General features: G+C 47.9%; 1 protein-coding gene across 5 annotated transcripts in view; it reads right to left on the reverse strand.

Moving 5' to 3' along the window:
- Positions 1-23937, reverse strand: part of PDE9A (phosphodiesterase 9A) — a 114348-nt gene that overhangs the window by 35392 nt on the left and 55019 nt on the right. For 2 of the 5 annotated variants that reach the window (XM_039480409.2, XM_039480410.2), the window contains exons 5-6: positions 6694-6748; positions 5575-5645 (exon numbers count right to left, since the gene is read on the reverse strand). In XM_039480409.2, the coding sequence (XP_039336343.1) occupies positions 5575-5645; positions 6694-6748 (126 nt within the window). The other 3 variants (XM_074389200.1, XM_074389201.1, XM_074389202.1) reach the window with 3 other exon arrangements.

Genomic DNA, 23937 nt, shown 5'->3' on the forward strand with positions numbered 1-23937 from the left:
CGGGCTGGGAGGGCTGGGCCGTGCTCAGGAGGGCCTGAGCTGTGCTCCTCCCCCAGCCTCAAAGCGCTGGGCCGGCGGCCGAGAATCTGGCAGGCCCTTTGGCTGCAGAGCTAGTGAAAGTTGTTTAAAGACCTGTATGAATAGAGCTATGTTTCAACACTTCCTCCACGAGCCTCCTTAAAGAACCCGTGGAGCGCACACTTCCTGAGTGACAGAGAACAGCAAGGCTCGGTTCTAGCATCCCGGCTTCTGGGCTGTGTATGCCCCCCATCTCCTTCCCTTCGTGTTAAACTTTGCCCCAGGTGGTCAGCTCCTGCCCTGGCCCAGCTTAGGTTTTGCTCCAAGCCCAGAGCTCTGGGACAAAGGGTGGATGCAGCAGAGCTGCCCTGTGCCCCGGCCACAAACCAGGAAGGAAGGGAGTAAAGCGCCTGGCTTCAAAATCTCTTTTTAATGTTTCACCTCCAGCCAGGATGCGACGGGAGGGGCTTGGCTGTTCTGTTTATGAAATCGTCTTTAACCTAAGGGAAATCCCAGATCGCTGGAACAAGGCTAAGCTTTTTTTATCAAAGGGAAAGAAGGGCTTTGAAAGTCAATGAAGAGAAATGAAGATACTTATATTCGATTCAGAGGAATTATACACTTAAGAAGCAGGAAATTCCATTTAAGACAAGTCCACCACAACATTATATGGCTTTAAGGTGGCCAATTCTAGTGGATGAGTTCTCTAACTCAAGAAGCAGAAAACAGTTTGGCCAGGCATGGTGGCTCCTGCCTGTAATCCTAACACTTTGGGAGGCCGAGGTGGGTAGATCTCCTGAGGTCAGGAGTTCAAGGCCAGCCTGGCCAACATGGCGAAACCCCATCTCTACTAAAAATATAAAAATTAGCTGGACATGGTGGCGGATGCCTATAATCTCAGCTACTCAGGAGCCCGGGGCAGGAGAATTGCTTGAACCCAGGGGTGGAGGGTGCAGTGAGCCAAAACAGCGCCCCTTCACTCCAGCCTGGGCGAAAGAGCGAAACTCCTTCTCAAAAAACAAACAAACAAAAAACAGCTCACAGCAGCTCATGTATAGCAGAAGAAGCTGTGTGCATGTGTGTGTATGTGATCATATGTATGAATGTATCTGCCTGTGCCTGGGTGCTTGCACACGTGTGCATGTATGTGACATCCCGACATGTCTGTGTGATTTCACGTGTGTATATGTGAGTACATGTGCACCTTTCTCTGTGTGTCATTGCATGTGCACGTACATGTGTAGATGGGAGCATCTGTCTCCGGCCCCGGCCCCGGCCCTGCTCCTGGCTGCCTTCCCCATCTGGCTAGCTCCTGGCAGCCGTGCAGAATTGGGACTGACCTTCTGAGAAGCTGGCCACGTACTTCCCCAGTGGCCTGTGTGAGAGGCTCAGATGCAGACCCTCTCCTCAAAAGGGCTTTCCCTTTCCGCTCTCCAAGCTTCCTCAAATGTCAGGGTACGCGCATCTCTGGGTGAAGGCTCTGCTGCCCTTGAAATCTCTCTGGAACTCAAACTTCCTGCGTTCAGCACACGTGCAGTATCCTGGCCACCTCCCACTAACGCAGACTCGCTGGAGAGTCGGGGCTGTCTGCCAGAAGTGCCCGGGAGGATGAACCCAAAGCCAGGTGGAGGAGGCCAGCCAGGGGACTGCAGAGAGGCTCCCCCAACCTTGCCCAGGCCTTCCCTGTCCTGCACAACCCCTGGACTGTCCCGCCTTCCCTACTCCTTTGACGTGAGCTTCAATCCCATGTCTGCAGTCCTGGGCCTCTGGTGCTAGAAATCAGTATGACTAGTAACGCCCGGTTAGGAATTCTGGTCTGTGCGGCGAGCCTGGGCGCGGTGGGTGAAGAGTGGGGTCTCTTCTAGGCCATCTATGTGCATTTACTGAGGGCCCTCTGGGAAGATGCCTTCCCTCTGAGAAGTGAGCAATGTTGGAGAATTTTGCAGCTACAACAGGCTACAGGGGAAGCTCCTCTGGGCTGTGGCCTTCAGTCACCTGCCACTTGGAGGCAAAACAGGAACAATTTTCTTTTGGGTTGGTGGTTAGTCTCCAGGGTCAGTTACTCAAAGCCGCGCAGGGTTACTATTCATCATGTTGGCGGCGGCATCATTCTCTTTAAGAGTTTTGAGAGTTATGGCACGGGCTCTTCCACTTGCCTGTTTGCACTTTCTGGGAAGAGCACACGGCGGGAGCTGGCACTAGCTTCTGGGTGGGGCACAGGAGATGGGGGGGAACGCTGAGGAAAAGCCCAGGCGCTGGAGAGAGGAGGAGACGGGGGAGGCACCTGCTGCCCTCGGGCATCTGCATGCTGGCCTGTGGTGACTGCGTAGCGTTCTGCATCTGTAAGGGTGGGTGACAACTCCGCACTAAACCTTTTTTGCCCGCATTGGCACAAACTCTACCCAAGTTTGGAGAATTCCCAGTGACATGGGCTTGGTGGAGACCTGAGCCAGCCTCCCAGTGCAGACTATGGAAGTGCAAACGCTCGCTGCAGTGGGTTGAATTGTGTCCCCCCAGAAAGATCTGGTCACAGCCTACTCCCTGGACTTGTGAATGAATGGGTCCTGACTTAGAAAAAGGTCCACACAGATATAATCCTTCAGGGATCTTGAGATGGGCCCACCCTAGATTTAGGTGGTCTCGAAATTCAAAGAGAGGCATCTTTATAAGACCTGGCAGAGAGAGCTTGGTGACACGGAGACATGGGAGAATGCCATCGCGTGACGACACAGGCGGAGATCCAAGCGATGCAGTGTTCCGAGCTCAGGAGTGGCAAAGATTGCTGGCAGCCACGTGGGTCTAAGAGAGAGGCTTGGAGCCAGCGCCCCTCACAGCCTCCAGAAGGAGCCAGGCCTGCTCACGCCTTGACTTCAGACTTCCAGCCTGCAGAGCTGCGAGAGAACCCGATTTTGTTGCTTAAGCTTCCCGGTCTGCGGGGCTTTGCGCGGCGGCCTCGGCACACTCACGGGCTGCCTTGGTCGGGCCTGCCTTGTAGCTAGACACCTGGTGCACGGTCTGGCTCTGTCTAGATTTTTAACCTGTAGCCAGTGACGTGGAGGAGCAGCCTGATGCCTGCATAAGTGGCCGTGGAGCCTCGAGGAGGGGGCCTAGGTCCAGAGCGAGGAGTGCCGGGGAGCTGGTGTGCATCTGGGATTCGGGACGGCAGCACGGGCATCTGCACAGCGTCGGCTCTGCACGGGATTTGGGGAATTGTGGCTGCACAGCTCCAAGCCCTCCTGGGGATCCGGGAGCTTCCCAAAATCCTTTAGGAAAAAAACTCCCTTCCTGCTGAAAGCAGCCGCGATCAGTTTCTGTAGCTTGCAGCTGCCGCCTTCTAACCTGTGTTGTGAAGGAACCCTCACGGAGTGCCTGGTCCTCTTTGGCCAGGCCTGCAGGGAGGTGACCGATCCCAGAAGGGCAGGCAGCAGGCAGCTAGAGCAGCCCAGCCAGGACCCTGGGTGCCAGTCCCAGGTGTATTTGTTTTCTGATTTGCTGAGTGGACTTGAGGTTATTTAACCTCTCTGTGGCTTCCTCGTCAACAACGGGGAAAATTAAACCGTGGTGAAGATGCAGTGACCACGTGCTTTTTAAAAAAACGTCAACACACTTTGAAAAGTGTAAATCTGACTAGGCAAATCATGTTTCTGCTAACTTAGATGAGTCCGTTTTTGCATGATCCTGATTGCTTTTCTTGAAAATTTACAAGCAACACAAGCAAACTAGGAAAAGCGACATTTAGTTGGGTGTGGTGGCTCATGCCTGTAATCCAGCATTTTAGGAGACTGAGGTGGGTGGATCACCTGTGGTCAGGAGTTCGGACCAGGCTAACCAACATATAGTGAAACCCCATCGGTACTAAAAAATACAAAATTAGCTGGACGCGGTGGCAGGTGCCTGTAATCCCAGCTACATGAGGGCTGAGGCAGGAGAATCACTTGAATCCAGGAGGCGGAGGTTGTAGTGAGCCAAGATCGCACTATTGCACTGCAGTCTGGGCAACAAAGCAAGACTCCTCCCTCAGGAAGCAAGGAAGGGAGGGAGGGAGGGAAGGTGGGAGGGAGGGAGGGAAGGTGGGAGGGAGGGAGGGAAGGTGGGAGGGAGGGAAACAGAAAAAGCAACATTCAGTCAATCAGGCAGATATTTTTTGGTGACTCTGCAACCCTTAATGGCCTCCTGTCTGGATGGTTTATTTAGTTCCTAAGTTGGTAAATATGGTGCCTGTTAATCATTAACATTTGCCTTGTTGTTAACAAAGAGTTCACTTGTCCAGCTGTGAGTTAAACACAGAATTGTGAGGCCTGTAGAATTCAAGCATTGATCTTGATATTATGGATGACGACAAAGGGATGGGTGACTTGAAGTTTTCTTCCCTGAATTTGGGCTTTCAGTCATTGAACAGGACTCGAATCAACACTCCGTGGCTCACTGGTCCTTCCGGTTTTCTTTTGTGCTGATGGGAGGCTGTGTTAGGCTGCTCTTCTGCTGCTATAAAGAGAGACCTGAGGCCGGGCAATTTATAAAGAAAAGAAGTTCGATGGGCTCCCGGTTCTGTGGGCTTTACAGGAAGCCTGGTGCCGGCATCTGCTCCGCTTCTTGGGGGGCCTTGAGAATGTCCACAGTGGAAGGTGACAGGGAAGCAGGAGGGTAGAGAGGTGCTACGCGCTTTTAAACAAGCAGATCTTGTGAGAAGTCACTGCCTTGGGGACAGCACAAGGCCGTTCAGAAGGATCTGCCCTGCTGACCCAAACCCTCCCACCCGGCTCCACCCCCAACACTGCGAATGACATTTCGACTTGAGATTTGGAGGAGACGCACATCCAGACTGTATCAGAAACCAGAGATGGCAACTTAGCAGACAACTCCAAACTTGTGACCCACAGGGTGCAGCTTCGGTGTGTGGGGAATGTCTTCATTCACGCAAAAAGAGACACAGACAAGGCCAGGCACGGTGGCTCACGCCTGTAATCCCAGCACTTTGGGAGGCAGAGGTGGGTAGATCACCTGAGGTCAGGAGTTTGAGACCAGCCTGACCAACACGGAGAAACCCTGCCTCTACTTAAAAAATACAAATTTAGGCGGGTGTGGTGGCGCACACCTGTAATCCCAGCTACTCGGGAGGCTGAGGCAGGAGAATTGCTTGAACCTGGGAGGAGGAGGCTGCGGTGAGCTGAGATCCCACTGTTGCAATCCAGCCTGGGCAACAAGAGTGAAACTCTTGTCTCAAAAAAAAAAAAAAAAAAAGAGAGAGACAGACAAGACACTCAGCAGAGGTTCTCAGAAGGGCTAAGCGTGGGGTTGAGGGGTTTCGTGCGTTCATTTTTACTCTTTGGGGCTGAAAGAATGCTTTATACCATGAGCTGCGTTTCTGTTAAAATAGAAATAAAATGCTTAGTCACTGTGCTAGCCTTTGTTAACGTTAAAGGTAATTTTCAAGCATTTCACAGAGAAAAGACATTCCCATTTACCTTCAGCACTGAACTCCTCCCTGCTCAAGGGTTTAATTTGAATCGAGGTTAAAGGACAGAGAAGCAGAAAGGAAACAAAAGCCTCACTCACATTCCACGCGTTTCTCCAGCACAGCCAAGTGATTTGCGACTTCAGCTTTCAGTTCATTGATTTTGAATGCCCTGGGAATGAAAAAGAAAGGAGAGAGGAAATGTAACCCATGGGGGGGGATCAGGAGGTGTATTCGCCAAGCTGGTGGGCACCTTTACTTCCGCAGACCTGAGCAGGGGACCCAGGCTTCCTGGGGAGGACGCGGGGTCCTCTCTCTGCTCATGCGGTTGAGATGGTCCAGTCCCGGCACCCTCCCCGGACGGCACGGACACCTTCGGAGCACGTGTTGTGTTCTCTGGAGGCTCCAGCCCAGTCAGTTAAACAATTCAAAAAAAAATTTTTTTTTTTTTCTTGAGATGGAGTTTCAGTCTTGTTGCCCAGGCTGGAGTGCAATGGTGCGATCTTGGCTCTCTGCAACCTCTGCCTCCCAGGTTCAAGTGATTCTCCTGCCTCAGCCTCCCGAGTAGCTGGGATTACAGGCATGTGCCACCGTGCCCTGCTAATATTGTATTTTTAGTACAGAGGGGGTTTCTCCATGTTGGTCACGGCTAGTCTCAAACTCCCGGCCTCATGTGATCTGCACGTCTCAGCTTCCCAAAGTGCTGGGATTACAGGTGTGAGCCACCATGCCCAGCCAATTTGAAGGTTTTAAAAAATTGTACCCATCTGCCCTTTTCACCGTTTTAATTAACTAGGCAGTAAGACGCCACAGAAAAGTCAGTCTTGAAAATGTGGTATCTACATCAGGATTGGTGCAATGACTCAGATGAAAAGAAAGTCCCCTAACTATACAGAAGCTCAGCGAGAAAGCTTATTTGACAACAGAGCCAAGTCTTACAGATGGTTCTCCAACCCCGGAAGAGCCGGTGAGGGACGTTCTCGACCGCATGAGCTCACATTCTAATGCACCCACTCCACACCATCTTTGGTCTAAGGTGAGCATTTCCTGGGCCCCATCCAAGCTGGTTTAGTTACAGAAGCCGTGCGGGAGCCTCCTCCAGGCAGGAGAGCCAGCCGTGCCTGGCGGCCAAGGCCAGCCTCAGTGCCTGGGGCCCACCCTCGCTCTCAGAGAAAGCAGCGCCCATCTCTGGCTGGTTGTAAGTTCAGAAGACTCTGTACCTTGAGAACTGCTCTGCTACCTGCGCCAGCACGCTCTGGATCAATTCTTCTCTCTCTAGAAGCCAAAGAAAAAAGACAGGTGGAACACGGACAAGAGTAAAAGACGTGCAGGCCATGGCGGCCCGAATCCCACGTGTTGGGGCGCAGAGGCCGAGGCGAGGAGCTGCCTGTTACCTGGAGGCCTTCCTGGCAGCAGCCCCGGGCTTCTCTGGACCTGGGCTCTTTCAAATGCTCCTTCCCTCCGGCGCGGCTCCAGGCCCACAGCCCATCTGTGCCTCAGTGGCCTCTCGGCAGCCGCGGGGCTTGTGGTTCTCCTGTCCTCGCATCAGCTATAAAAAGCAGGCAGGACTGGGTTTCCAGACACAGGAAGCTTCCTCTTAGTGCCCAGGTCTATTTTATGGGGGCAATTACTGTGACAATGTGAGTTCAAGGCACGTCTCAACACAGGACATGGTGTTCTCACGGCGGGTCTGCAGAGAGGAAGCAGCCCTGGGTCGAAGGAGTTTCTTCTTCCTTTGTTGCCTGGCCCGTAAAACTGGGCTGGGTGGCTGGTTTCACGGGGTCCAGGCCCCAGGTGAAATGGGACCTGCCGGCTTTCCTGTTTCCTGACCAGGCCTAATGCCAGATACCGCCTAGGAAGCTGTAGACGCCCACAGCGCTGTCCCTTTCAGCACGGCGACATGCTGAGGAAGGGCGAGGTCTCTACTAGGTTCTCATGCCCCAGAACACTGAGAACCTATACCACGGGGCTTAGTTGTAAGTCTGAGTCATCTTTTTTTTTTTGAGATAGAGTTTCGCTCTGTCACCAGGCTGGAGTGCAGTGGTGTGATCTCGGCTCACCGCAACCTCCGCCTCCCAGGCTCAAGCGATTCCCCTGCCTCGGCCTCCCGAGGAGCTGGGGCCACAGGTGCTCGCCACCACACCCAGCTGATTTTTGTATTTTTAGGAGATTTGGGGTTTCACCATGTTGGCCAGGATGATCTCCATCTCCTGACCTTGTGAGCTGCCCGCCTCGGCCTCCCAAAGTGCAGGGATTACAGGTGTGAGCCACTGTACCTGGCCAAGTTTGCGTCATCTTCTACGCTGACTTGATGTCTAATCCTCCATTATAACCAAAACAAATAAAACCAAAGCTGCCAAACAAAAATCCAGCTTGGCAATGGGGCTCAAAAGCTAAAAATGTTCACAAGTGGCTGGTGCGGCGGCTCACGCCTGTAATTCCAGCACTTTGGGAGGCTGAGGCGGGTGGACCACCTGAGGTCAGGAGTTCGAGACCAGCCTGGCCAACATGGCGAAACCCCGACTCTACTAAAAATATAAACATTAGCTGCGTGTGGTGGCGGGTGCCTGTAATCCCAGCTCCTGGGGAGGCTGAGGCAGGAGAATCGCTTGAACCCGGGAGGCAGAGGTTGCAACAAAAGCAAGACTCCATCTCAAAAAAAAAAAAAAAAAAAAAAAAAAAATGTTCACAAGCACTGACCCAGGTCCCATTTCCAGGAAATGATCATACATGTCCACCAAAGCTGTTCATCACAGCGTTACTGAACACAGAGGAGATGGAACAACCTGCCCCCACGACGGAGGTTCGTTAAATAAATGATGAGGTAACTGTATCATCAGACATATATCTGGAATGATATTCTGCTATTAGAAATAATATTTTGAAAAATGTTCATGTCTGTTGTTAAAGTACAAGAAAAAAAGATGTTAAAACAGTAAATCAGAGTGAACCTGATTCTGAAAACATACTGGGAGAGTGTACGCCAAAGTAATGTAGTAGTCGTCTCCAGCTGTTGTTTTATTACCTTTTATTTTAAGATTCTTGCTTCCCTATACCTAATGCATTTCCCCCCTTTTCTTTTACATTTTCTTTTCTTTTTTTTTTTTTTGAGACTGAGTTTCGCTCTTGTTACCCAGGCTGGAGTGCAATGGCGCGATCTCGGCTCACCGCAACCTCCGCCTCCTGGGTTCCGGCAATTCTCCTGCCTCAGTCTCCTGTGTAGCTGGGATTACAGGCACGTGCCACCATGCCCAGCTATTGTTTTGTATTTTTTTTTTTAGTAGAGTCGGGGTTTTCACCATGTTGACCAGGATGGTCTCAATCTCTTGACCTCGTGATCCACCCACCTCGGCCTCCCAAAGTGCTGGGATTACAGGCTTGAGCCACTGCGCCCGGCTACACTTTCTATAATTAAGATACATTAATATCATTTAAAAAATGTTTAAAAAACTAATCAGTTTAAATGAATCGCAACACCTCGTCGCTTCACCTGTCAGGTGAGAGGGTAGACCAGATGACCGTAGGTTTCCTCTGGCTTTAGCACTGTATGACGCAATAAGAAGAAGAAAAATGACATTTTGTTATAGCTCTTGAAACTACAAGCATAAAAATGTCAGCCAGAAAAGTTTCGTACAGCCGTAGGTTGAACTGGTGTGGGCTTGAGGCCCTCACGTTCAGAAAGGCCCTCACTTACTAGGAAAGGAAAGTGGGTCCCATCAACAAGAATCAGCACAGGGTTTACAGGCCAGCGGGTGAACTCACCAGGGGTTTATATCACCGAGGAATTCTTTGGAAACGGTGTGTATCATATAACCTTTGAGCGTGAATGATCTCAGAGTCTTGAGGTACATTTAGAAGTCCATCAGATGATAAATATTTAGAGACCACATCACTCAACAGCAGCAGAATGCTGCACTCATATCAGGAGCCTACAGAGCATACACCGCAATAGACCCTATCCTGGGCCAGAAAGGAAACCTCACCAAATCTACAAGAACTGAAGCCATACAAAGTATGGTCTATGACCACAAGAGAAACTAGAAATCAGTAACAGAAATATAGTAGAAAAATCTCCAAACACTTGGAAACTTAACAACTTACTTCTAAGTAACTTAAGGGTCAAAGAGGAAGTCTCAAGGGAAAATTAAAAAGGCATTAAAAACTCAATGAAAATGAAAATACCACACAAACTTTAGCTGTGAGACACAACTAAAGCAATGCTGAGAGGGAAATTTACAGCACTATGTGCTTCCATTAGAAGAGAGAAGAAGTCTCAACTCAGGAAGCCAAGATCCCACCATGGGAACCCAGGATCAGAAGAGCAAAGTAAACCCACAACGATAGCAAAGGAAGGAAGGAAGGTGGGAAATCACAAAGACAGGGAATAGAAATCCCAGTAACAGAAAACAGAAAAACAATGCAGAAAATCAACGAAACAGAGCTAGTATTTCAAAATAACAAATTGTCAAACTTCTGGCAAGGCTGACAAAGAAACCAGGAGGGAGAAGACACAGACTGTCAATATCAGGAATGAAGAGGCAGCATCACCACAGACCCTGCAGCCATCAAAAGGATGATAAGGGAACACGACAAATGCCTCTGCTCACAGAAAACTGACGTCTTCAATCAAATGGACCAATTCCTAGAGAGGCATGAAGTACTGCAACTCATTCAATAGGAAGCAGGTAATTTAAACAACCTGAAACTATTAGCAAAAGTCAATTTCTGATTTTAAAACTTCCCAAAATGAAATGTCCATGCCAAGATGGTTCTAAACATTGAATACAGAATTCTACCAAATGTTTAAAAAGTCAACGTGATTCTGAACCATACCTTCAAGAAAACAGAAAAGGAGGGAACACTACTATTGTTTTTTTTTTTTTTTTTGAGATGGAGTCTCACTCTGAACTGGAGTGCAGTGGTGCGATCCCGGCTCACTGCAGCCTCTGCCTCCTGGGTTCAAGCGATTCTCCTGCCTCAGCCTCCTGAGTAGCTGGGATTATAGATGCCCACCACCAAGCCTAGCTAATTTTTGTATTTTTAGTAGAGACGGGGTTTCACCATGTTAGCCAGGCTGGTCTTGAACTCCTGGCCTCAAACGATCTGCCCACCTCGACCTTCCAAAGCACTAGCATTACAGGCGTGAGCCACCGTGCCTGGCCCCCATTCATTTTATGAAGTTAGTATTATCCTGATACCAAATGCAGATGAGGAACAACAACAAAAAGAAAACTACATGCTAACATCCCTCATGAATATAGATACAAAAATCACTAACAAAATAGCAAGCAGAATTCAGTCATACGTAAAAATAACTGCACATCAAGATTGAGTGCGGTTTATTCCAGGGATATAAGGTTGGTTCAATATTTGGAAACCAATCAATGTAAATCTCCAATCAACAGGCTCAAGAAGAAAAATCACATGATCATATCAACTAATTCATAAAAAAAATCTGACAAAATTCAACATATGTTCATGAGAAAACTCTCTTCAAGTGAGGAATGGGGGATTTCTTCAAGTTGATTCAAAGCATCAACCCGCTGGGCACGGTGGCTCATGCCTGTAATCACAGCACTTTGGGAGGCAGAGGCAGGTCAGTCATCTGAGGTCAGGAGTTCAAGACCAGCCTGGCCAACATGGTGAAACTCCCTCTCTACTACATATACAAAAATTCACCGGGTGTGGTGGTGGCAGGCACCTGTAATCTCAGCTCCTCAGGTAGCTGAGGCAGGAGAATTCCTTGAACCCAGCAGGTAGAGGTTGCAGTGAGCCGAGATCGTAATATTGTGCTCCAGCCTGGGCAACAAGAGCGAAACTTCATCTATAAAAAAAAAACATATCAACCATAACCTTACAGATAACATTATACAGTCATTCCTTGGTGTCCCTGAGGGATTGGTTCCAGGACTCCCCGACGAGGATGTCGAAATCCAAGGATACTCAAATTCCTTATATAAAATGCTGTCATATTTGCATATAACCTATAGACATCTTCCTGTACACTCTACGTCATCTTTAGGTTACTAAGAATACCTAATACAATGTAAATGTGACGTAAACAGTTGCTACACTGTATTGTTTGCTTGTTTGTATTTTTTTTTTTTTTGAGACGGAGTTTTCGCTCTTGTTACCCAGGCTGGAGTGCAATGGCGCGATCTTGGCTCACCGCAACCTCCGCCTCCTGGGTTCAGGCAATTCTCCTGCCTCAGCTTCCTGAGTAGCTGGGATTACAGGCACACACCACCATGCCCAGCTAATTTTTTGTATTTTTAGTAGAGACGGGGTTTTCACCATGTTGACCAGGATGGTCTCGATCTCTTGACCTTGTGATCCACCCGCCTCGGCCTCCCAAAGTGCTGGGATTACAGGCTTGAGCCACCGCGCCCGGCTGCTTGTTTGTATTTTTAATTGTTATTAAAATATTTCTGATCAGTGGTCGGTTGGATATATGGATACGGAACACACACATACAGAAGAGCCAGGTGTCCTTCGCAGTGAAAGACGAGTGCTTGGTGTCTAAGACCCTCATAGGGCAAGGCTGTCTGCTCTCACGCCTGATAATTAACCTAGTGCTGGAAGTTCTGGCCGGTGCAATAGGCAAGAAAAGGAAATAAAAGGGAAACAGGTTAGAAAGAAGAAAGAAACTGTCCCTGTCAGCCAATGACATGTGGTCTACACAGAAAACCCCAAGGAATCTACAAACAGCAAAACACAACACTCCTAGAACGAAGAAGAGAGTTTAGCAAGTTTGCAGGGTGAAAAACATACAACATTCAACTGTATTTACAACAATTGTATATATTAGCAAGGACCATGTAGACACTGAAATAATAAGTAAAATACCAGCCACGCACAGTGGCTCATGCCTGTAATCCCAGCACTTAGGGAGGTTGAGGTGGGAGGATTGCTTGAGCCCAGGAGTTTGAGACCAGCCTGGAGAACAAAAAGAGAGCTCCATCTCTACAAAAACAAAAACAACAACAAAAAGGCTGGGCACAGTGGCTCACACCTGTAATCCCAGCACTTAGGGAGGCCAAGGCAGGTATATCACGAGGTCAGGAGTTCGAGACCAGCCTGGCCAGCATGGTGAAACCCCGTCTCTACTAAAAATACAAAAAATTAGCCAGGCATGGTAGTGTGCACCAGTAATCCCAACTACTTGGGAGGCTTAGGCAGAAGAATTGCTTGAACCCAGGAGGCGGAGGTTGCGATGAGCCGAGATCGCACCACTGCACTCCAGCCTGGGTGAGAGTGAGATTTCATCTCAAAAAAAAAAAAAAAAAAAAAAAGTTAGCCGAGCATGGTGTTATGTGCCTGTGGTTCCAGCTACTCAGGAGGCTGAGGTGAGAGGATTGCTTGATCTTGGGAGGTTGAGGATGCACTGAGCTGTGATCATGCCACTGCACTCCAGCCTCAGGGATAAAGACCCTGTCTCAAAAACAAACAAACGAACAAATAAACACCAGTACCATTTATAATCACTCAAAAGTACCCCTAGCTGTAAAACTAACAAAACATATGCAGAAGTTATATTGAAAACTACAAAACATTAATGAAAGAAATCAAAGAAGATAAAAACAAATGGCAAGACTGACCACATAAATGGGTTGGAAGGCTCAGCATGGTAAATTCTCCCCACACTGGTAAATGGGTTTTACAAAATTTCCATTGAAAGGCTAGAAGACGTTTTCTTTTTTGTAGAAATAGAGATTATTCTAACATTTAGATAGAAAGGCAAAGAACTCACAAGAATAAAAGAAATTTTGAAAAACAACAGGTAAAATGAGAGAAATCAGCCTAACTTATTTTGAGACTTATGATATAAATTTGGTTATATAAGACCGTGAGGTATTGGCAGAAAGACACACAGGTAGAGCAATGGAAAGGAGCGGAGAGCCTGTGACCATGTCCGTACAAACACGCCCAACTGATTTTTGACCCAGATGTAAAAGAAATTCAATGGAGAAAAGAGAGCCTTTTCATAAATAGCGTTGGAAAAATTAGATATCCAGAGGCCAAAAAAAAAAAAAAAAAAAAAAGAAAGAAAGAAAGAGAAAGAGCTTTGACCTAGATCCACAGTTTATATAAATATCAGTGAAAAGTGGACCATGTACCATAGATGTAAAATATAAAACCAGAAAACATTTAGAGAGAAAAAATAGAAGAAAATCTTCAGGGTCGTGGGTAAGACAGGGTGTTCTTAGACTTGACAGCCAATACTCAAGCCAGAAAAAGAAAAGTTGGCCGGGCGCGGTGGCTCAAGCCTGTAATCCCAGCACTTTGGGAGGCCGAGGCGGGTGGATCACGAGGTCAAGAGATCGAGACCATCCTGGTCAACATGGTGAAACCCCGTCTCTACTAAAGATACAAAAAATTAGCTGGGCGTGGTGGCACGTGCCTGTAATCCCAGCTACTCAGGAGGCTGAGGCAGGAGAATTGCTTGTACCCAGGAGGCGGAGGTTGCAGTGAGCCGAGATCGCGCCATTGCACTCCAGCCTGGGTAACAAGAGCGAAACTCCGTCTCAAAAAAAAAAAAAAAAGAAAAGAAAAGTTGATTAACTGGACCTCATCAAAACTAAAATTTTTGCTTGAGGAAAGATCCTGGTAAGAGGACGACAAGACAAGCTACGGTCTGGAGAAAATATCTGCAAGACACACATCTGACAAAGACTTGCATACAGAATAAAGAAAGAATGGGCCAGGCGCAGTGGCTCACGCCTGTAATCCCGCACTTTGGTAGGCTAAGGCAGGCGGATCACCTGAGATCGGAAGTTTGAGACCAGCCTGACCAACATGGAGAAACCCCATCTCTACTAAAAACACAAAATTAGCCAGGTGCGGTGGTGCATGCCTGTAATCCCAGGGACTTGGGAGGCGGAGGCAGGAGAATCCCTGGAATCCAGGAGGCAGAGGTTGCGGCAAGCTGAGACCGCGCCATTGCACTACAGCCTGGGCAACAAGAGTGAAACTCCATCTCAAAAAAAAAAAAAAAAAAAAGAATGGTCAAAACTCAATGGTAGAAAACAAAACCAGCCAATTTGAAAGCGGTAAAGAGATGAGTAGACAGGTACTGGAGAAAGTCACAGCTGGCAAGAAGCCCATGAAAAGATGCTGAGCACCACTAGCCATTAGGCAATGCCAGTTACAGCCACAGTGAGAAAACACTGCACACCTGTTGGAATGGCCCGGATACAAAAGAGCGCCAACCCCAAATGCCGGAACGGATGTGGATCACTCACTCCTGGCTGGTGGGAATGAAAAATGGCACAGTCATTCTAAAAACAGGCTGGTAGGTTCTTCAAAAGACAGAGAAAAACGACTACCAATGTGAGCCCCGTCTGACCTGGCCATTTCAGTCCGGGGCAGAGAGATGAAAACGGAGGTCCTCACGAAGGCCTGTGCACATGTTCACGGCGGATGTATCTGTAGTAGCCGCAAATGCAAACAGTGCAGATGCCTTTCAAAGGAGACTGGATGACTTGCCACCTCAGGTGATCCATCCAAACCGTGGTCCATCCAAACCTCGGAGTGTGATTCAGAAATAAGGGAGTGAACCACAGATGCAGCCGACAACCCGGATGGATGCCAGGGGATCGTGTTGGGTGAAAGGAGCCAATCCCGAAGTCACCAACTGCATGACTGCACGTATGGAACATGACAGAAATTGACAACATCATAAAAATAAAGACTAGGGACAGGGATTGGTGGGGGATGGGAGGGAAGCGGCGTGGCTATTAAAGAGCAGCAGGCGGGACCCCTGTGGGGACACAGTTTTCTGGACCTGGCCTGGCCAGCGTCACGGTCAGTGCCAGGCTGTGACATTGGGCTGGAGTTCTGCAAGATGTCTCCACTGGGAGAGACTGGGTAATGAATGGGCTTTCTCTGTAAGCATCCTTACAACAGCATGTGAATCTATCCTTCAGAATGTATAGACAGAATGGAATAAAAGTGAAGGAAGAGTTTTCCTTTGGACATTGGAGATGGAACCCTTCAAGCGTGACAGTATTTGTGTGGCTGCATCTCATTTCCAGCACAAGCAGCCATCATTTGCACGCCAGTTCATCCACACCTTCTCTCTGCCCGGTTCAGTGCTGGGGCTGATGCTGGTATCACAGTCCACGTCACAGCCACACCTTGCCAGCGTGCCACCCAGGCCAGCGTATCAGCTGTTCTCAGGAGGGATACAGACACAAATCTGCGCTCCCAGTGAGAACACTCAGGGCGGGCGCGGAGTGGGGGCACTGCCCAGGTGGTATCCCTTACACTGATGGAGTATATGGGACTCAGCATGGTGGCCTCAAGGAACCGCCTCTTTAGATAATGCAAAATCTGCATTCTTTTGCTGGGGAAAAGCAGCAAAACCGCCAGTGTGCGCAAAGGCCAACCACACCCACGCATCCACAAACAGAGCCGTGATCAGGAAGTGGGTGCCTCCCCTCCTGACCCTAGAATCATTGGAATTCCTGCTGTGGCCACAGTTTCCTCCCAGGGGAGTCCAGAACTTAAAACAACGGTGACTTCATGCGTGTCAAGCGCTCAGGACAGCGCCAGCCCAGCCCTGGCCACGTAAGCCCGGCCTGCCTCTGCTATTGCTGTTGGCGCTATCGTGTTTCCGCACCATGGAGACCCGCTGATGACCCAGCTTCCCTCTGACCTCCTTTCCTGCTTCCACCACCTCCCTGGGGTGTCATCATCCTTGGAGTGACAGGGTGAGCTCCAGGCACCACCTCCAGGCTGTGAAGGGGTGAATCCTACCTGCACCACCTGAATGTGGCCCTTACCCCCTCTAGTGCCTCCGGAATCCTCAGAGAGCCTGAAACCGCTGGATTTTGGGCACAGCAAACAATTCTCAATTGCAAATGTTCATCTTCCCAACCTTTGTGGCAAAATCACCTCATGTCAGCCAAATTTGATATTATGTATGACATCTACCTCTTTATCCTAAATGCTACAGGACGTATATTGAATCAAAAGAGCAAATGGGAGAGAGATCCAAGATGGCTGATCACTAACAGCTCGGGATTGTAGCTCCCACTGAAAGTGCAAAGAATGAGAGGACGCCACACCTTCACATGAATTCTTGTTGCTCACGCATCAGGAGATTCCCAGCGGAGGAGCCCCACGGGTCGCCAGCGCGACTCTTGTGACCGGCGAGGCGGTTTTGCCGGCGCCTCGGAGCGACGGTTCTTGGTGCAGAGTCGGAAAAGCACCATCAATCTTAACGCCGCTGATTTGGTCGGTGCAGTGGGTTGCTCAGATTTCGGCGCTGAGAATCGGTAAGCTGGACGTCCACTCAGAAACCCAATTACAAAGACGGTGAATACAAAGACCACAGATGGATAAATTTATAACGAAGGGAGGAAAACGGCCAAAAAAGGCTGAGAATGCCCAAGATCAGAACGCCTCTCCCTCAGCAAGGGATCACAGTTCCTCATCAGCAACGGAACAAGGCTTGATGGAGAACGAGTGTGTTCCAATTACAACAGCAGGCTTCAAAATGTGGATAATGAGAAACTTCTGTGAATTAAACGAACTTGTTTTAACCCAATCTAAAGCAACTAAGAACTTTGAAAAAAGATTTGACGAAATGTTAACAAGAATACACAATTTAGAGAGGAATATAAGTGAATTGATGAGCTGAAAAACACAATAGGAGAACTTCGTGAAGTATGCACAAGTTTTAACAGCCGAATTGATCAAGCAGAAGAAAGGATATCAGAGGTCGAAGACCAACTCAATGAAATAAAACAAGAAGACAAGATTAGAGAAAAAAGGATACAAAGGAACGAGCAAGGTCTCCAAGAAATATGGGACTATGTGAAAAGACCTAATCTACGCTTGATAGGTGTACCTGAATGTGACGAAGAGAATGAATCCAAGCTGGAAAATACGCTTCAGGACATTATTCAGGAAAATTTTCCCAACCTAGTAAGGCAGGATAATATTCAACTCCAGGTAATACAGAGAACACCACAGAGATATTCCTCAAGAAGAGCAACTCCAAGGCACATAATCGTCAGATTCACCAGGGTTGAAATGAAGGAGAAAATACTAAGGGCAGCCAGAGAGAAAGGTCAGGTTACCCACAAAGGGAAGCCTATCAGACTTACAGCAGATCTCTCAGCAGAAACCCTACAAGCCAGAAGAGAGTGGGGGCCAATATTCAACATCCTTAAAGAAAAGAACTTTCAACCCAGAATTTCACATCCAGCCAAACTAAGCTTCACATGTGAAGGAAAAATAAAGTTTTTTGTGAATAAGCAAGCACTCAGAGATTTCATCACCACCAGGCCTGCTTTATAAGAGCTTCTGAAAGAACCACTACACATATGAAAGGAACAAACAGTATCAGCCTTTCTAAAAAAATTATCAAAAAGAGCATCAATATAATGAAGAATTTACATCAACTAATGGACAAAATAGCCAGCTAATGGCAGTATTAAACTCACGTATATTATTATTAATTCTAAATTTAAATTGACTAAATCCCCCAATCCAAAGACAGGCAATTTGAATAAAAAACTAAAACCCATCAGTATGCTGCATCCAGATCCATCTCACATTCGAGGATACACAAAGACTCCAAACAAGGGATGGAGAAAGATTTACCAACCAAACAGAGAGCTAAAATAAATAAATAAAAAGCAGAAGTTACAATTAAGCAACAAAGATCAAAAGAAGCAAAGAAGGACATTATATAATGATAAAAGGATCAATGCAACAACAAGAAGAGCTAAAGATCCTAAATATATACGCACCCAATACAGGAATACGCAGACATACAAGACTTATAAAGAGACTTAGACTCCCACATAATAATAGTGGGAGACTTCAACATTAATATTAGACAGATCAATGGGACAGAAAATTAACAACGATATTCAGGACTTGAACTCAGATCTGGAACAAGTAAATGTAATTAACATTTATAGAACTCTGCACTTTAAATATACAAAATATACACTCTCATCAGTACCACATCATATCAACTTAGAAGTTTAAAAGAAATCTTGGTGGCTCCTTGTTTGCTATTCTCTTCCCTCATTTTCTTTCATGTCTCCATTATTAAGGACAATTATAGGCATGCCCGTATTTAGACTGCATTCTAGCTCGGGCAATAAAGCAATACCCCCATCCTCTCTCCCTCTTCCTCTTTCTCTTTCTTCTTCTTTATTCTTTAAAAAAAAAAAAGCCGGGCGCGGTGGCTCAAGCCTGTAATCCCAGCACTTTGGGAGGCCGAGGCGGGTGGATCACGAGGTCGAGAGATCGAGACCATCCTGGTCAACATGGTGAAACCCCGTCTCTACTAAAAGTGCAAAAAATTAGCTGGGCATGGTGGCACGTGCCTGTAATCCCAGCTACTCAGGAGGCTGAGGCAGGAGAATTGCCTGAGCCCAGGAGGCGGAGGTTGCGGTGAGCCGAGATCGCGCCATTGCACTCCAGCCTGGGTAACAAGGGCGAAACTCCGTCTCAAAAAAAAAAAAAAAAAAAAAAAAAAAAAGGAAAAAAAAACCAGATAGACAATCCCATAGTGAGTTTCTCAGTTCTCTGCAAAAAAAAAAAAAAAAAAAAAAAAAAAAAAAAAAAAAAAAAAAATTTAAAGCATATTCAAGTCATTTCACGTTGATAATGTCTTAATAGTTTCAAGAAAACCCAGCAGTGGCCTTGGGATGCTGGTAAATCACAGGTGGACACGACAGGGTCTTTCGGGTCCCTCTGGACCTCGAAGTTTTTGAGCAAATGAGGAGAGTGCAAATAAGCCCCCAAGGGAGGCGAGGAGTCAGCATTCACTCTTGCTGATCCAGGTGATGGAAACCGAGGGAGAGCAAGCTGATAATTCACAGGCAACTCACGTGTTCTCCAAAGGAAACTGTCCCACAAGAACAACCAATAAAATATCTAAAAGTGCCCCAGAAAGTCTGCATGCTAGAGTGGATTTCAAGGCTGCTGCTGCAAGCTAATGGGGATTTACCTCTAGACACCAATGACTTGAAGATTTGACTACACTGGGGATCAATCAGTCATAACAGTGATTTTAGGTAGGCTCCTCTTCAGCCTCAACTCCCGGCTGCTTCCTTCCTGCACATACCTGGGTTCGTTAAAGTGAGCTCACCTGGGTGCTGCTCCTGCTTCTTCACCTGACAAGCACCTGCAGGGAATGCTGCGCGGGGCTGACAGAGTTGTCTGTTTGTCATAGGAGACTTTAGGTTTGTTCCGGGGCAATCCTGGAGTCTGGCAGAGTCGGGGTCCTGTTTTTAGATGCTGCCAGATCAGGCCAGCTTTGGGCCATGGGTTTGCAACAGAGGGGCCCAGGGGGCGGGAATTAAGCAAATCTCTGGAGGGACTGAGGAGGGCCCTGTGGGCTGCCAGCCTCATCCCCAGGCAGGACGCAGCCTTGTGGGTGGCGGGACGGACATCCCGCCCCATGGTCACACGTGTACAGGGCAGGGGCTGCCCCCACCCCACACGGTGCCCAGAAGCCATTGCCTGACTCTACCTTGGCCTGAGCGGACAGTTCAAGCCTCTGCCTCGCCCACTTCTTCCAGGAATTGTTTACTTGTTTCAGGCAAATCCTGAGTCTACCCAGTGCAGAATGACATGAAATTTGATTTAACCCATCGCTAGCACAGCCTGACCTATAATTCTGATTCTAAAGATGAGTTTAATGTACTAAGCTAATTTGGTTGTCTAGCCAGCTGATTTGCGTATCTCCTTTTTATCTTACGCTAAAGAGAATACTCACAGCAACAGCCATTCTTCCGGCCTTCTCCTCCACGCACCTGAGCTAATAGGAATGCGTACTTTTCTACCCTAGGCAAATGAATACACACACAGCCCTAGCAATATAACATGCTGGCCCCCAGATGGGTGCATTGAGGGAGGGGACCTAGGAACGTCAGCATGGGCATTACCATACCAAGCATCTGACCTGCAAGAGTAGAGTGAATAACATCACAAGGGCATGGGCGTGTGGCCTGGGAGCTCCTGCATGATCCGTTCCATTGTCCTGAACAGTTGTCACTGCGTACCATCCCGGGCTTAGATTTGCATGCTGTGAATATGATGCAATGAGCCATGTTCCCCCTTGTCAGTCCTGACCTGCAGCATCAGGGTGGGGTGCTGAGCACCTTCCAGTGAATCTATACTCAGCAGACACATCCCAAGCATTAGAAAAAAATACCTTTGCTATCCTTTCAGAAAGGAATATCTTATTTTTGCATTAGGGAAAATAATTTGCACCACTTAACCCAAAGAGATAAGCACTCCAGGCATCCTGGAGATTGTGGAGGGCGTGGGCAGGGTGCCTTTATTTCTGCTCTGGTCCAACCTCCAATCCCTGAGAGCCAGGGTCCTGTGGAGGAAGGGCTGGCAGGCTTCCCTGTCAGCGAGGGGTGGGGAGGCATGTCCCTCTTCCTGGGAAGCAAACTCACCTCCTGTTCCACTGTTGCCCTCTCCTGACCCCGGCAACCGCCCTTGAACCACACAACTGGCTGAGGATGTTCTTGCTCCGGGAACAGTCATGGGCAATTCACTGTTTATGGACATCATAAAATAGACATTCAGATCAAGGAGGACACTTCCTTTATAGCCCAGGAACACAATAAAGTTATATGATTAACAGTGACCTTAAAGGCACAGGAGCCCTGCCTCCGGCCAAGGGATTGCATGTCTATCAGCAGCCAAAGGAATAGCCCAGATGATTGGCGTTTCGGCCACTCAGATGTGACGAAGAAAGCAAAATTGACCGAAGACCCTGGTGACCAAATGTGAAGTTTTGGACAGTGTCTGCTTTGTCATTTCAGGTTCACCTCAGGGGCTGGCACTGGACTGAGTTTCTTCCCTTTCTTTTTTGGAGAGGGGAATTTTTCATGTTTTGTGACGTTTACACTTGACTGGGCGCAAGTTCTCCCTACGACCTCCTCTCTTCCTTAGGATGAGTTCGCAGGCAGAAGAATGCCATGAAGCTGGCAGCGTCTGGGGCAGCTGGCATGCACTTCCCTTTCCTGTTGTAAAGGCACTGTGACATCTGTAAGGAGCTGTAACTAGGCTCCGGGTGCTGTTCTAGGCGGTTCGTGCAGGTTAGCTCAATCGTTCTCATAACCCGCAGGGGCTGCGTGCCACTGAGAGGCCAAGTCATGATACCGTCAATTCCGACCTGCCCTCCTCCACTCAGGCTCCTTTATAGGGCCGCAAAGACGGGACAGAGCTGCGCTTGCCCGTGACAGGGAAGACATTCTGCACGTGCTTTCCCTCCGGAAAACCCCAGAAATACTTTGTTTTCTGTGTGGCTTCTCGCCCACGGTGGGATGAACTTCTAAGGGAGGGTGTGGATGTGAAAGCCCAAACGGATGTGGCCAGGGAGTTTGAATTTGGGAGCCAGCAGCTGATTCTACACACTGCGGGGACTTTGTTTGTTATCCGCTGGCCTGTGTGTGTCACTGAAACCTGATAAACCTATGGGAGTGGTTAATTATGGTGAAGCCAAAGGAAATCAGCTCGAGCTCTACGTGTCTGGGGCTTCGACTCTGTGCCAAATGGCCCCACAGACTAGTTCCAGGAAGGATTCTGTAAGGATAAACTGTGATCCAATAAACTAATTGATTATGGCACAAATGACACAATATTTACAAAAACCTAGTAAAGACTGAGTCATTTTTGCAAACCAAAGGTTTTACTACATGTGTGGACTTTGACAGGTTGTACACAGCTGCAACATTTGTAGCAAGAGAAATCAAAAGAGCCAACTGATTGCTGTAATAACAAGACTGGAAACAAGACAAATATCCATCAGTAGGATACGCAATAGTACATCTGCAAAATGAAGTCCTATGCAGCTATCAAAGAATATTTCTTTTTCTTTTTTTCTGAGATGGAGTCTCACGCTGTCATCCAGGCTGGAGGGCAGTGGTGCCATCTCGGCTCACTGCAGCCTCTGGCTCCCAAGTTCAAGGGATTCTCCTGCCTCAGCCTCCTGAGTGGCTGAGATTACAGTTGTGCACCACCACAGCCCACTATTTTTTTTTTTTTGTATTGTTTTAGTAGAGTCAGGATTTCACCATTGTTGGTCAGGCTGGTCTTGAACTCCTGACCTCAGGTGATCCACCCACCTTGGCCTCCCAAAGTGCTGAGATTTCAGGCATGAGCCACCGTGCTTGGCCTAGAATGGAAGCATATCCTCTTTCCTGATATGGAGTGACCTTATAATATACATGACTAAAACTTAAGCAAAAAGTTCCAAGTTGAAGTGTCAGATGACAGAGCTTTAGGTTGTCACAGAGGATGGAAATGGGAAGGAGCATTCACAAAAGAGGAAGCCATGGTGGTGGGACCCACGTTCTGCACAAACGACCCTGTTTCTGTTCCTTGGTGGGTCCCTGAATTACATGTGTGTGGGCCTAGTGTGGCGGAGATCCCAGCCCCTGCTGTGGAGGGGACAAAGTTTGGAGTTGAAGTCCGGTTAGAGGCGCATGATAAATACTGCAGGCTTCCTACAAAAACCACAGGAGAATCACTCTGGAGATCCACCCTAACAAAGCATAAAACCAGGCTGCCAAGGTCAAGGTGATCGGTCGGAAATGTAACTGACTGCTAGAGCAAAATTAACACTCTTCAGAGGATGATAAAATCCAGCGTCTCTACTAGGTGTTATTCATGATCTTAGTCTACAATAGAAAACAGACATGCAAAGAAACAGGAAAATGTGACCCACGGTCCAGAGAAAATCACGAAAATCACTCATCAGACGCCCTGGACGCATGTCAACTCAGATGCTGAATGAGCTAACAAAGACTTTAACGCAGCAATTGCGAGTACATCCAAGTACCTAAACAAAAAAGATGCCAGTAAATAGCAAACCTTTGGGAGTCTCAAGAGAGCAAGCTACAAAAAAGAATCAAGTGGAAATTTTAGAATTTCCAAGTATAATATCTGAAATTAAAAATTCACAGATCAGCTTACAGCAGTTTGGAGTCAGTGGAAGAGTCAGGGAAATCAAGGACAGATCAATAGACATTACCTAATTTGGCCGGGCGCAGTGGCTCACACCTGTAATCCCAGCATTTTGGGAGGCTGAGGTAGGCGGATCATCAGGTCAGGAGATCGAAACCATGCTGGCTAACACAACAAAACCCAGTCTCTACCAAAAATACAAAAAATTTGCCGAGCGTGGTAGCACACACCTGTAGTCTCAGCTACCTGGGAGGCTGAGGCAGGAGAATCACTTGAACTGGGAAGGCAGAGGTTACAGTGAGCTGAGATTACACCACAACACTCCAGCCTGGGTGACAGAGCAAGACCCTGTTCCCCCTGCCCACCCACCCCCGACCCCGCAAAAAAAGAGAAATTACTCGATTTGAAGGGCAGAGAAAAAAAAAAAGATTGAAAAACCCAAAGCCACAGTCACCTGAAAGATAATAGTGAACTTTCTAACATACTTGCCTTTAGAGAGAAAGAATAGTGCA

The sequence above is a fragment of the Saimiri boliviensis genome, chromosome 18 (assembly GCF_048565385.1).
Source record: "Saimiri boliviensis isolate mSaiBol1 chromosome 18, mSaiBol1.pri, whole genome shotgun sequence".
Taxonomy (NCBI): domain Eukaryota; kingdom Metazoa; phylum Chordata; class Mammalia; order Primates; family Cebidae; genus Saimiri; species Saimiri boliviensis.